Raw genomic sequence first — 12,761 nt, forward strand, 5'->3', positions numbered from 1 at the left:
TGGCAGACTTATCGTAAGACCAGCAACTTAATTGTAAGACCTCAAAGAGAGATAAGAGAAGTGGATTAGGAAGGCAGCAGTTTTGCTTTGGCATTCCTATCTATGCTTAATGTCAATAATGCACTTTGGTCCCTCCCCCCCCCAGCTGCCATTCTGGCTTCTTATGCTAGTGACAGGACTCACAGAAAGCTTGGAAATAAATACCGGCAGAAATATTCAATATCCCCCTTTGTGGATCTACACGCACCTATTCCATGTTCTTTGGTTATAGTCAAGCCTACAGAAGAAAAATAAAATATTTAGAATTATTCAGTGCCTGGAACATGCTTGGATTTTCTAACTAGTTCTACATGGAGATGTTTAGCTACTGAAGAAGAAATAACAGATTGGGTGAATTAAAGATGCAAACAACTTGTCACGGCTGGTAAATCTAAACACTAGCCCATTTCTAGCTAAATTATTGCAATAACTGTAGGTTCTTTCTTGAAAACCCCAGACAATTAGCTGCATGTGTCCTTCATGCTTTGATCCAGTTCTCAGAGAAAGCACTGGAAAATTTCTCCTTGCTGTCTGTGAATGCTAGATCAGATGGTATAAGAAAACAGGAAGGGAATGTAAGACTCCCATATCTCATGGTGGTTGGAAAGACCCCATCCAGCCTGATGTTCATCCACCAGCATTCATCCATGCAGCATTTGCTGCATGGAAATGTGCTCAAGTCCTCAGCAAGTCTGCACCAGTGAGACCCCTGAGGGAGCACTGGGAAATCTCACTAAATATGAGATTATCTGTTGGATCTAGAAGCATAACTACGGCTTGTGCAACCATAATAGAGAGTTAGGCTGGGGCTTTACTTCTAGCTCATCCACAGTACTCCTGAGGCAGCAGTCAAAAAGACACCAAGCACTTCAGTCCTCTCACATTACTCTTTCTGTGGCTCTGCACACAAGCACTGCAGAACTGACTCTTCTAGTAGCAAATCAAAACACTGTAGCTGCATTATTCAGTGACTTTGCATTGAGTTGTTTATTCTAAGGTGGTATTACATGTCTTTTTTAAAAACAGGATCTGTTCTTTAATAAGAAACAATTTGGAGAAACTATTAAAAATTTACAAGTAAAGTAAATAATAATAATGACTAAAAAAAAAAGTGGTCAAGGCCTGTTAAATGAACAGTGTCATTCTGACACTAAGATTTTTCTAACATGCTGACATAATTCAAATCAGACTTAAAAATGGTTTGGGTGATACATTAGTTTCAAGGCTGGAAAGCCAGAAACTGGATTTGTCATCTGGTGTTTTGTCTACACAACCAAAATTTGGAAGAAAATATTACCATTATCTCTTGCTTTTAGACACCAGCATCCAGCCATCCTCAGACAGCAACGGCATGTTCTACACCTGTTCTTAATTGCGAAACAATAGAAAATAAGATAAAAAAAGGGTATCCAAAGTTCTTGGAGAAGCATAATGAAACTATGCAAAGGGAAGGATGTCGGCAAGCTAGGAGAAATCCCAGTGTCAGACTTCCTAGGTTTGTTACCATCTGAAAAGTGCTCTATTCATTCTCAAATGTGTTCTGTTTTCCTTCTGATGTCCTGGTGTGATGGTTTTACTCGAGTGGGCAGCCGAGCTCCACCACAATCGCTCTCTCACTCCTCCCCTCCTCAAAGAGGAAGGGGGAGAAAAGACAACACAAAGAGCTCGAGGTTTGAGATGAGAATTATTTAATTAAAGGGAAGGGGAATGGGGAGAAAAATAAATAAAAGAAACAACAAGGCTGCGCGGAAGCACAGAGAGAAAGGAAAAAAAGTTATTCTTTACTTCCCATCAATGAGCGATGTTCGGCCACGTCCCAGGAAGCAGGGCCTCAAAACACGTACCAGTTGTTCAGGAGAGACCCTCCCCCATGAGAGGCCCCCTTTTATTTCTGAGTGTGACATCAGGTGTTATGGAATATCCATTTGTTTGGTTTAGGTCAGCTGCCCTGGTGATGTCCTCTCCCCATCAATTGCCCACCCCCAGCCTGCTGGCTCTTGGGGGCTTGGAGGGAGTTCTGATGTTGTGCCAGCACTGCTCAGCAATAGACACAACACTGGAGTGACACCAGTGCTGTTCCAGCTACGAGTGCAGAGCACAGCACTGTGTGGGCTGCTGCAGGGAAAGGTGACTCCATCCCAGACAGACCCAACAGACCTGGCCATCAGAACATTTAGTCTTTAGTCAGATGGCATCCACTGCGTGATGGTACCACCCTGCTACTGCAGAGCCGAACAGTTTACTGTACACTTGGGTGCAATAAGTTCTTGTTTCTCTTCAGAATTAGCTACTGTTTAGAAAAAGAGAATGTGGCTATGCTTGTTGATACTTTTGGTTTGTATACAAGCTATCTCATCACCTTTCCAGTACACTACCCTTAGAGTGCCTGGTGATAACTGAACAGCTTCACCAGTCTTTTACTTGTGATCTTGTATGTGCTTCTGGCTGCTCTGGTCTTGATGGGTGAATGCCTGCTGATTTCAAAGGACCTTGGATTTTACTCTTAGACAAGATGAGCTATGCTGCTCTTCTGTCGTGTTCTCTTCTACACAGAATTCTCAGTGCAGTTCTTAGGATATTTGCATGTGTGATAAGACAATGTGCACCTGTGTAATTAGATATAAACTCAGTATAAGAACATGTTAGCTTATCAGAACATTTATTACAGTTAGCACCAAGGCATACTTCTTGTGCATTTAAAATCAAAGTACCATGCTATCAGTCCCCTGAGGTCCTGTTAAATGTGAACTGCCACCCCTATAAGTTTAGGCATATATATATATACCTGCATCTAGCAATAGATGTATTATGTAAATAAATGTATTATGCAGCAGTCACTGAAACTGAGCTTGTCAACATTATTCCAGCTAAAACTGATGTACAGTTCGATGGTCTATTTTTATAAATGACAAAATGAATATTCTTTCTGCATTTCTGTATTATTTCAGATATAGCAGAAAAGTTCCACTGGGGTTTAAGTAAAGAGGAAATTAATGAAATAACAACAAAATATGATTTCAAGAAAAATGGACTTCCTTCAGAGTTGTATCTTGTTGTTAAAACCACAGAAAAGCTCACTGCTACAAAGGGTGATTATACAGAAGCCACAAAAAACAGTACAAACAAAGCATATAAAAATCAAAATTACATATTCTTTAAAAATTTCTTCTGTAGTGACATAGTATTCTAGCATTCTATTATTTAATCTTCTTATATTAATTGTTAGTATTCATTTGGTATCTCCTTCAGTTGGAAGATTTAACTTCTTGTGATCATGCTTCTTTGTACCCAAGTTGTATGGTAAATTGGTTAAATTTGCTAAAATGTGGATAATAATTAGTAGTGGAAAACATTTAAGAGCTTTTGCTGAACTAAATAAAAATCAAGTTAGAAATTAAAAGTGCAGTGAATGTGTCTCAGGAGGGCCCAGTCTGGAGCTACTGACAGCAGGCTGTGCCCCTGCCCCATGCCCAGCCCTGTAAGACAAGTCCAGAGGAAGCTCTCACTTGCACTGCTGTTAATGGTCACTAAGAACATCTTGTAGCCAGGACTGGTCAGCCACATTGTGCCCTTGCAGCTCTCCCTGTCACACATACCTATTTCCCAGCTGCAATGAAAGACAGTTACCCACAGGCTGGTCCCCTCTGCCCATAGTACTGCTCTAAGGCAGAAAAGATTGGAAGAGCTGTATAATACTGGCTGTAGTGGCCCAGAAAGGAAGTCATCAGTAACAGAACTGCAATCAAGTTATGTAGTAGGAACAGTGCCAAATTCCATATCTGCTCATTCAGCGAGTCTGATACATTTTTAGGCTGTTTCTTACTGTGCCTAATTAGTTTAGATATGGTTAGTAGCAGCACTTTATAGAGAAATTACACTACTGAATAGTTTTCAGATGTGGAACAAACAGATTGCTACCAAGGTATGTTACCAAAGTATCATGAGGAATTATCAAGAATTCACTACCAGTAGGGAGAGTAAGGTAAAACTAGTAAGTTTTGCATCAAAGAACCTCATTATCTTACATAAGGTTTTCTTTATATACAATTCTGATGCAGTGAAATTCCATCCAGTATTCTGGGATGGATAAAGCAGTCATTTTTAAGTCTGTATGTAATTGTCTTGAATCATTTTTATTTTATTTATTCTGTTCAGAAAACATAATGAAGGTCTCAGCCCATGTTGTGAGAATCATTATATAATGTAATATTTAAAATGAAATTTCCTAGATTTTTCACCCCATTCCACCTAATAATTATACAGATAAATATCAAAAGGAATAATAATAATAAAACAAATAAAATCTTTTTTGTTTTATTTTTGTTGCAGGCAAAATTATTTCTCAAAAACCTGAGAGAATCAATGTCCTAGGGTTTCATGGAAGCATCCAGGCTCTGAGCTATGAAAATAACCCAAGCTGTATTCAGTGTAAAGCGCTCTTTCCCTCCCTTCAACCCACAAGGGTGCACAGTATTTAGGGTTGGAAATTGTATTATTCATGTATCCACACATTCCTCAGCTACATATTCTGACGGAAGAATACACCAAGAGCACAGAACAATGGTGCATCTGACCACCAGGCCTCTTACAACACATAGGAGTGCAGCATGGTGCTCGTGTCCACAAAGCAGTTGTATAAAGTCCACTGTACATTTCCTTCACAATGAGACATTTGTCAGAAGACTAGCTCATTTGCAACTGGCACAAATGTGGCATTATTGTCTTACCAAATTAAAATAATAATATCAGCAGAGTGTTGGGGCGGAGTCGAGCAGGACCTGTAGGAAAATAAAAGAGCACATCCAGATCCTGAAGGTGGCTTGAGGCTTGCTGACTTTTCTCCAAGTCCCTTACTCATGGTAATACTGGAGTATTAATGCTTTGTACAAATGGAATAAATTTCACCATAACGAGTAATTCTGCAGTTCACATGTGTTCAGGGTACAACGACATAAGGAGCTTAGCCAGGCTAAAACAACAAAAGACACCATTTCCCAAGTAAAATTAACACTATCTTCCAGCTGTTGAACTACAGAGGTGTTAAAAAAAATGATTACAAGGTATTTTAGGTACTGAGGAAAATATACATGGGGGGTTGTTTTTCTTAAATACCATACTGCTCCCATAGTTGGATTATGAATTCAGTCATTCTAAAGGAACACTGAAAAATGAACACTGCAGGCAATTAAAAATTACTGAAAAAGGGAGTTGAAACAAGGACAAGCACAATACATGTAAAAACACTGAGATCTGAGAAGTACCACTGACTTCAGAATCAGTTTCAAATAATAAAAATTAAGGGCATTGACAGTGATTAAGTAAATATATCATCTGCACTTTCCAAGAATTTTAAAATGCTATAGGTTAAAATTATCTTATGTAAACAGTATCTTGCAATAATATGTAAACAACTACTTGACAACCAGTTGCCGATTGTCAGTATTACTTTGAAGTACCTTTTCATTCTGCATTATCGTTGTGCCCACTTGTGTCCATGATGTTAGTAAATGATGATATTTCTCATCCAACTTTTTTAGATGAGTCCTGGACCACAAACCATGTCATTTTGCAGTGCAATGATGATAATTCAGCCCAAGATCTTGCACTGCTGGAGACCAATGAAGCAAACTTTTAAATTCTATGATGAAAGTTGTACTGGACTGTTAAATATTGCAGATTTCAGACAAGTAAGTTGCATTTAGCAGGTAATAGTCAAAAAAATACAGTAGTTTAATCTGAGCTTCCTGACTGAAATTTTTCTGAAGAACAGTCCTGAACTAGGATATATAAACTCATCCTAGCTTCTCTGTAACCTTAGCTCTGACCTTTGCTCATGGTAATCATTCTCCACATGATTATACTTTCTGGAGGTCTGGGATCTTGTTGGGATCCTGTATAACAGCATGGTTAAAACAGAGAAAATCTTAGTCACTATACAACCTTTAAATACATAGTTTTCACAAATGCACAGGAATGGAATTGAAGTGTTGGCTGCATTGAATGAGTTCCTTATGGTAGGTCTCCCTGTAGTCATTGCTACAGCTGCAGGATCCTGTTGCCCTTCAACCGGTGTGTTCCCTTCTGAATGTGGAATGGGCCCAAGTACTCCCATCTGAGAGTCCCTTGTACTGGTTTCTCTCTTTGCTTTTCTGGGTGCAGCATAATTTTGTACCAGGTGAGGGATCCATATCCTCTACAAATATTTTGGTACCTTGTATCCCCTCAAACAGCAAATATACACCTGTGTATTCTAGATATATTGAGTCTGGAATCAGGAGTTGCTTCTTCATTTTTGCTTAGCTTAATCTTAAAGCTTAATCTTTAATTAATTTAAAAATATTTGATATTGTTTTTACTAGGAATAATAATCACAATCTGTTCTAGAGACATTCTGAATATTTGCTACTCAACTGCAAGAAAATAATACGGTGGGTCTCTAAACCCATTTAATGCTTTATGCATTAGGACACCCCTTACTATCACTACTGCTTTAAAGAACTGATAAACTGGTGGATGGGATGCTCAATCACAGTAAGCAAATTCCTAAACGCAAAAAGGAGTCATGGGGTGTGCTTCTGAAGCTCCCTTTTCCCTGGAGCTGCAGGAAGCCAGCTTGCTGCCTAGCATTGCTAAGATCTAAAACCCTTTAGATCATACCAGTCACAGAATGGCTCTTTTAAACCTTTACTTATTTAGTATTGTTGGGAACATGATATCTTCTGGCACTGCCACATAGCTGAAACCTAATCCCTGCTGACCTTGCATGAACGCTAGTGGACAAGAAGTATCAGTGTGGCTGTACCATCTCTGTGCCTGAGGCTCCCTGGCTGTCATTGCAGCTTTCTGCCTGCCTGGGTACTGCCTCAGCAGACAAAACTTAGGGGAGAAGGAGTGAAGATCAGGCCCATTACATTTGATTTCAGTTTGTCATACTCCTCTAGGACACATGATGATTATCTTTCCTAGTTAAAGCTATGTCAACAGCTTTTAAATCAAACTTCCCTAACATGACCTAAGCTAAGCAAAAATAAATAAGAAATCGAATAAAATCTAACGCCACATGGATTTAGATCAAGAAGCCATTCCCAATTCCAGAATACTACTGCAAAGGTGTTAATCAGCCATTTGACAAGATAGAAAGTGATCTGTGGAGGTATGGATCCCTTCATCTCCTAGGTAACAATTTACTGAAATGGGGAAATTAGCTCTCTACTAACTTCAGTAATCACAGAATCACAGAATCACAGAATAGTCTAGGTTGGAAGAGACCTCCAAGATCACCGAGTCCAACCTCTGAATGCTGCTGTTTATGTCTGTATTATTTGCACAGGGCCATTAGTGATTTCAGATGCTGAGTTGTTAGGGGGGAAAGATATAGAATAATCTGAGTTTTCCAGAAAACTAAAGATAACTGGCATGGCCCACAAAGATTAATGGTGTTACTGGTGTAGTGAGTTTACGTGGCAAGGTTTTGGTAGCAGGTGGCCTTAGGGGCGGCTTCTATGAGAAGGATCTAGAAGCTGCCCCATGTTTGGTAAGGGCCCTACTGCTGACCAGAGCTGAGCCAATAAGTGATGTTGTTTTGCGCCTCTGTGAGAGCATATTTAAGACAGGGAAAAAAACGCTGCACCACACAGCAGCTGGGAGAGTGAGAGGAGTGAGGAACAGCCTTGCAGGTGCCAAGGTCAGTGAAAAAGGAGGGGGAGAGGTGCTCCAGGTGCCGGAGCAAAGTCCCCTGCGGCCTGTGGTGAGGACCATGGTGAAGCAGGCTGTCGCCCTGCAGCCCATGGAGTACCACGGTGGAGCAGGGTTCCACGCTGCAGCCCAGGGATGAGACCACGGTGGAGCAGGTGGACCTGCACCGGTGGAGACTGCGGCCTGTGGAAGACCCCTGCTGGAGCAGATTCTGGGCTGGACCTGTAGGTCATGGAGAGGAGACCACGCAGGAGCAGGTGACCTGTCAGGAGCTGTTGCCCGTGGGGGACCCAGGTTGGAGCAGTTTGCTCCTGAGGGATGGACCCCGTGGTACGGACCCATATCTGGAGCAGTTCTTGAAGAGCTGCTGCCTGTGGGAAGCCCACGCCAGATCAGTTCAGCAAGGACTGCATCCCGTGGGTGGGACCCCACAGCACAGGGGACGAGAGTGACCGAGAAGGAGTGGCAGAGAAGAAGCACCATAACCCCCATTCCCCCATGCCACTCGGGGGGGAGGAGGTGGAAGAGGGTGCATTGAGGGGGGAAGGTGCTTTTAGTTTCTTTCCTTTGTTTCTCACTTCTCTAGCTTGTTAGTAATAGGCAATAAATCTTAATATCTCCCTATGCTGAGCCTGTTTTGCCTGTCACGATAATAACTGTGCGGTGTCCTCGTCCTTATCTCAACTCTTGAGCCCCTTTCATTGTATTTTCTCCCCGTTCCTCTTTGAGGAGGGGGAGTGAGAGAGCAGTTGTGGTGGAGCTCAGCCGCCCACCCAAGTAAAATCAACAAAGTCCTTTTTGGCACCCAACTTGGGGCTCAAGGAATTTGAGATAAGGATGATAGCTGAGAGAGGTAACGGGCAAAACATGGACTGGATAATTGTTACGAATGTAATAATTGTGAAGTGTCTAAGAAAGAAGTAATTGTGAAGCAATATATTTCATGTTAGTGTGGTGAAATTGGGTTCTCACTGAAGTGTTCAGAAGGTATGCCTATAGGCCAAGCATTTGTCCTGTGAAAATTAAAAGCACTGAGTACAGCATGAGCATTATTACATACTTTGGGATTTGCACAGTTTGAGTGACTGCATTACTCCTTCTTTGTCTGCATGTAAAGACTACAGATCATCCAAAGAGGATAGGAAGGAAGATAATCCACCTCTTCATCCCATCTCCTGATAGTACTGAAAGCCTTCTAAACATGCACTTCTTGTAAATCAGCTTCTACACACATTGGTGCTACCTATTTCCCAAATCTCCCCCTAAGGCAAGTGCTATTTGGGATAGTAGACAAAACTCCATGTGTATGCAGTTTTTCAGAAATGCATTCTAGGGAGTCATTACAGACATGGGAAGAACAGGAGATAATAAGGAGGATTTGATTTTCTAATATTCTCAGAAACCTAAGATAAAGTGGAGCTGAATCATAAAGTTATTTTGTAAAGAAATTTGAACAAAATAAACTAATGTTTTTACTTCATTGTCATCCAAAATGCTTGAATAAATTTTAAAGTTGTTTCTGTCTTTTGTAGGTTCTTCATGAGTACAAAATCAAACTAAGTAGAATTATTTAATATTTTGGAATATTATGATAAAGCCCTCTCTTCAAAAATAGAAAGATTTTTTCCGGGCATTCATTCTTACAGTAGGGTTTGGTCAAGCACAAGAAACTGTAGGTACAGATAGTGATGGATTTATAATTTCAAATTTCAAAATTTCAAACTAATAAATTGAGTATAGCTTTTTTTTTTTTCTTTCATTTTTTCTTTTTTTTTTTTTTTTGTACCTGTTCATTAGAAAGCTCAAAATACTTTGAAATTCTGACAGAGTGGTCCTGTGTTGTGGATTAAATCTGCGTAGTGAGGGAATTAATTTTGCATAATCCATTTATCAAAAAAGAAAGAGGCAACAATTAACACTGTCAAAATAACCACTTCCTAAAGACATCTCCAAAAGCGATTCACTTAAGACAATTCTTTATTTTTAATTTTACACATTTTATTAATGACATGCTCTAATTTCAGTAAAAAGGTTTACAAGGCATCCTATTCAATTTCCTCAATTGTAATTTTCCAGATATATTACTTTTAATACATTAGCCTTCATTATTCGGAAAGTCATCCTATTTCTCAGTGCATCTTTTCCCTTTACTTACAGTGATGTATTTGTATTGTCAATATGGAATGGCTATGAAATCTGAGATGATGCCAGTGGTGTGGTGTTACTTTCAGTTTTAAAAACTGTTCTTCTACATCCTTCAGCAGTTTAGGAAGGAAGCTACTTTACCAATGAGCTTCTTAACAGCAGATAGATTCCCAGTGTTAGCCAGGAGGTTAATTTTTTTAAGGCTTATATATACATATAAATTAAATAGTAAACTGCAACTTCCCAGTTCTAGAAAGTTCTGTTTGTATATCTTGTCAGATACTTAGATCTTGGGAAGGAAATTAAAAGATAATTGTTTTGTCTGTGGAACTTCTGTGATAATTAAAGGATGTACGATCATCTGAGCTTGCTTACTGGGATTATATCAAGAACTGCTTATCTGCTCTGAAGAATTGTTAGACAAATATGTCACTGTAGGATTCCTGAATTAGTTTTCACTGCTACACTGAATAGCTCTGTCCTCATCACCTGCACATATTTTGTATCTTTCTTTCTCCTAAGTAACATGTAAAAATAAGTTTAAAAAATAATAATAAAAGAGAGAGCAAGTCGTGTGTGTGATACACACATGAATATGTAGAAGGAAGTCTTTGGAATGAGAGTGGAGAGAGGAACATAATCCTGATTTTCTTATTATTGTTTCTAGTGAATATGTGAACCATTGCCAGGAATGTGAAAGATTCCCAGTGTAGACCAATTTAATGCCTCTTTTTCTGGGGAAATGTTTCATCATATTTGGAGATTTTCAGGAGATTTACAGAAAAATTTGTTTAAAAAGCACTTGGGGATGTTTCAAATTGGACCTGGAGATGTGGAGTGTAGATGTTCTATATAGTTTCTCATATAGATTCTAGGATTTCTGTAATTTCTACCTTACTATAAAATAAATACATTTGGAATTTGATATATTTGAAATAGTAAAAAAAAAAAATTTGCTTTTTCAATTTTTTTTTTCCATCAATTTTTCCAAAATTGATGGCTATCTGTAAATCTCTGAAATTGATGCTTAGATACTGGATTAACAGAGGGGACTGTGACTAGAGTTATTTAAGGATGTTCTCCCAATACAAAAATTCCTATTCCTAGAAAGCAGTGCATTTTAAGAATACAAATACCTATGTCTGCAAGTGACTGAAAGGGGCTGGTCTCGGTGCAGTTGCAGTAAACCAGTAGGCACCTGTGGCATGAGTTAGGTATTCGCTCTGGGCATCTCTGGGAGGTCCTGTGTTGGCATCAGCCAGCCATATAGGGAAGTCCCCAGTGCCCAAGGGCATCTCAGGCTGCAGCAGGTAATTGTGTTTAAGCAATTGTGCTGAACCCAAAAGCGGTTCAGCTTAGCCCCACTGAAGAACCAGTTGTTTTTTTATTGTTGTTTGTTTTTTAATTTTATTCTTGTACCTTCTGAGAAGTTGCAAACTGCTCTCTTCCTTAATGGCAACTTCTTCCCCTGACCCTAATCAGGTGCAACATACTTGATTTAATTTCTGTTATTATTTCATACAGTTTATGCACAGACTTAATTATTCATACTCATTAAAGAATTAATTGATATTTGGAACACCTAAAATTGTAACACAAATACTACAATAATTATTTTTAAATAGTGTATTTCACTGAACAGATCTAACCACTGTGAAAAAAAATAAATAAATGATTATTGGGTGGTTGTGTTTGTGTGTGTATGTGTTTTTTTGTTTTGTTTTGTTTTGTTTTTTCCAAAATAAAGCCAGGATAGAAGGGGGGCTTCCTTAGATGGGGGGCTTCCTTAATCACATTAATGATTTCTAAATAAAACAACTGTAATTATTAAAGCCAGGAATGGAAGAATGGGGGCTTGCTTAATCACATTAAAATAGATATTGCTGAGTGGCTTTGCTTACTACTGTGCAAATTAACCGAAACAAGGAGTCTCGGGGCCCCTCACAGAGGATGTTTCCTGACAAAATGGGGAACCGGTCTCAAAAACCAGCTGAGACCGACCTTCTGGTTTGGACAAGAGCCAAGTAGCAGCTGAGTCTGTACAAAGGCAGGGGGTCATCTAGTGGTGATGAAGAAGAGTTATTAACCTTCATCCCCACGACCCCCCCCCCCCCCCCGATGACCACCACCAGTAGGCACTGCGCAAGTGCAGACAGAAGGAATTTATGGAAATGACTTATTGGAGCTAATTTTAATACAAAGAGGGGATAGGTTATGCTTTGTATAGGCATACTGGGAAACTTCATGCATATGTAACTCTTTACTGTATATAACCAAAGCAAGTTGCCGCGTTAGGGTGGGCCTGCCTTTGGGAGCTATCCTGCATGCGCCCAACACTGAAATAAACCACATAGCTACTTTATAACTCATTTGCTTTGAGTTGTAGAGTTCTTCCACGAATCATCCACACCTCCTGTTTGATCATTGGGTCCAATTTTGTACCAAATATAATAAGGCATCCACCCCCACACTGCTTTCTGGCATGGAGTGGCATTTCAAAAGGGTGCAGGTGTTGTGTCCCTTGCTCCACCATCTTCAAGATACCTGCCATCTTCAGGAGACATGCAGTGGCAAGGGACATCCCTGGGCTTCTTGACCCATTGTGCCAGAGGTTTTTTCATTAGTTCCACTAGCAGGAATATTTAAGAACAATCTTTTCTCTGTGCAAACATATCAAATCATGCTGTTTTTTTTTTAGTGAGTTCATAAAGGCAGGGATGGCACTTGCCAACTGTTTATCCAGCCTCAAAAAAGAAAAATAAAAAAGAATTCAATTGCCAGTGTTTTGAAATAACCAAGGTAATTTTTCATATTAAAATCACAAACTGCTGGCTGGATCAACTTTGTAATGGAAGAGAGGGTTTTTTTCAGCCGTTCCCCAC

General features: G+C 39.6%; 1 protein-coding gene across 1 annotated transcript; it reads left to right on the plus strand.

Moving 5' to 3' along the window:
* The first annotated feature begins 1,320 nt into the window (after positions 1-1,320).
* Positions 1,321-9,460, plus strand: EFCAB6 (EF-hand calcium binding domain 6). Its single transcript, XM_035315399.1, is given in 7 exon segments — positions 1,321-1,534; positions 2,988-3,066; positions 3,068-3,155; positions 5,577-5,726; positions 9,267-9,295; positions 9,297-9,347; positions 9,349-9,460. Coding segments are annotated over 7 exon segments (573 nt in total). The 5' UTR covers positions 1,321-1,470.
* Positions 9,461-12,761: the final 3,301 nt, after the last annotated feature.

The sequence above is a fragment of the Oxyura jamaicensis genome, chromosome 1 (assembly GCF_011077185.1).
Source record: "Oxyura jamaicensis isolate SHBP4307 breed ruddy duck chromosome 1, BPBGC_Ojam_1.0, whole genome shotgun sequence".
Taxonomy (NCBI): Eukaryota; Metazoa; Chordata; class Aves; order Anseriformes; family Anatidae; genus Oxyura; species Oxyura jamaicensis.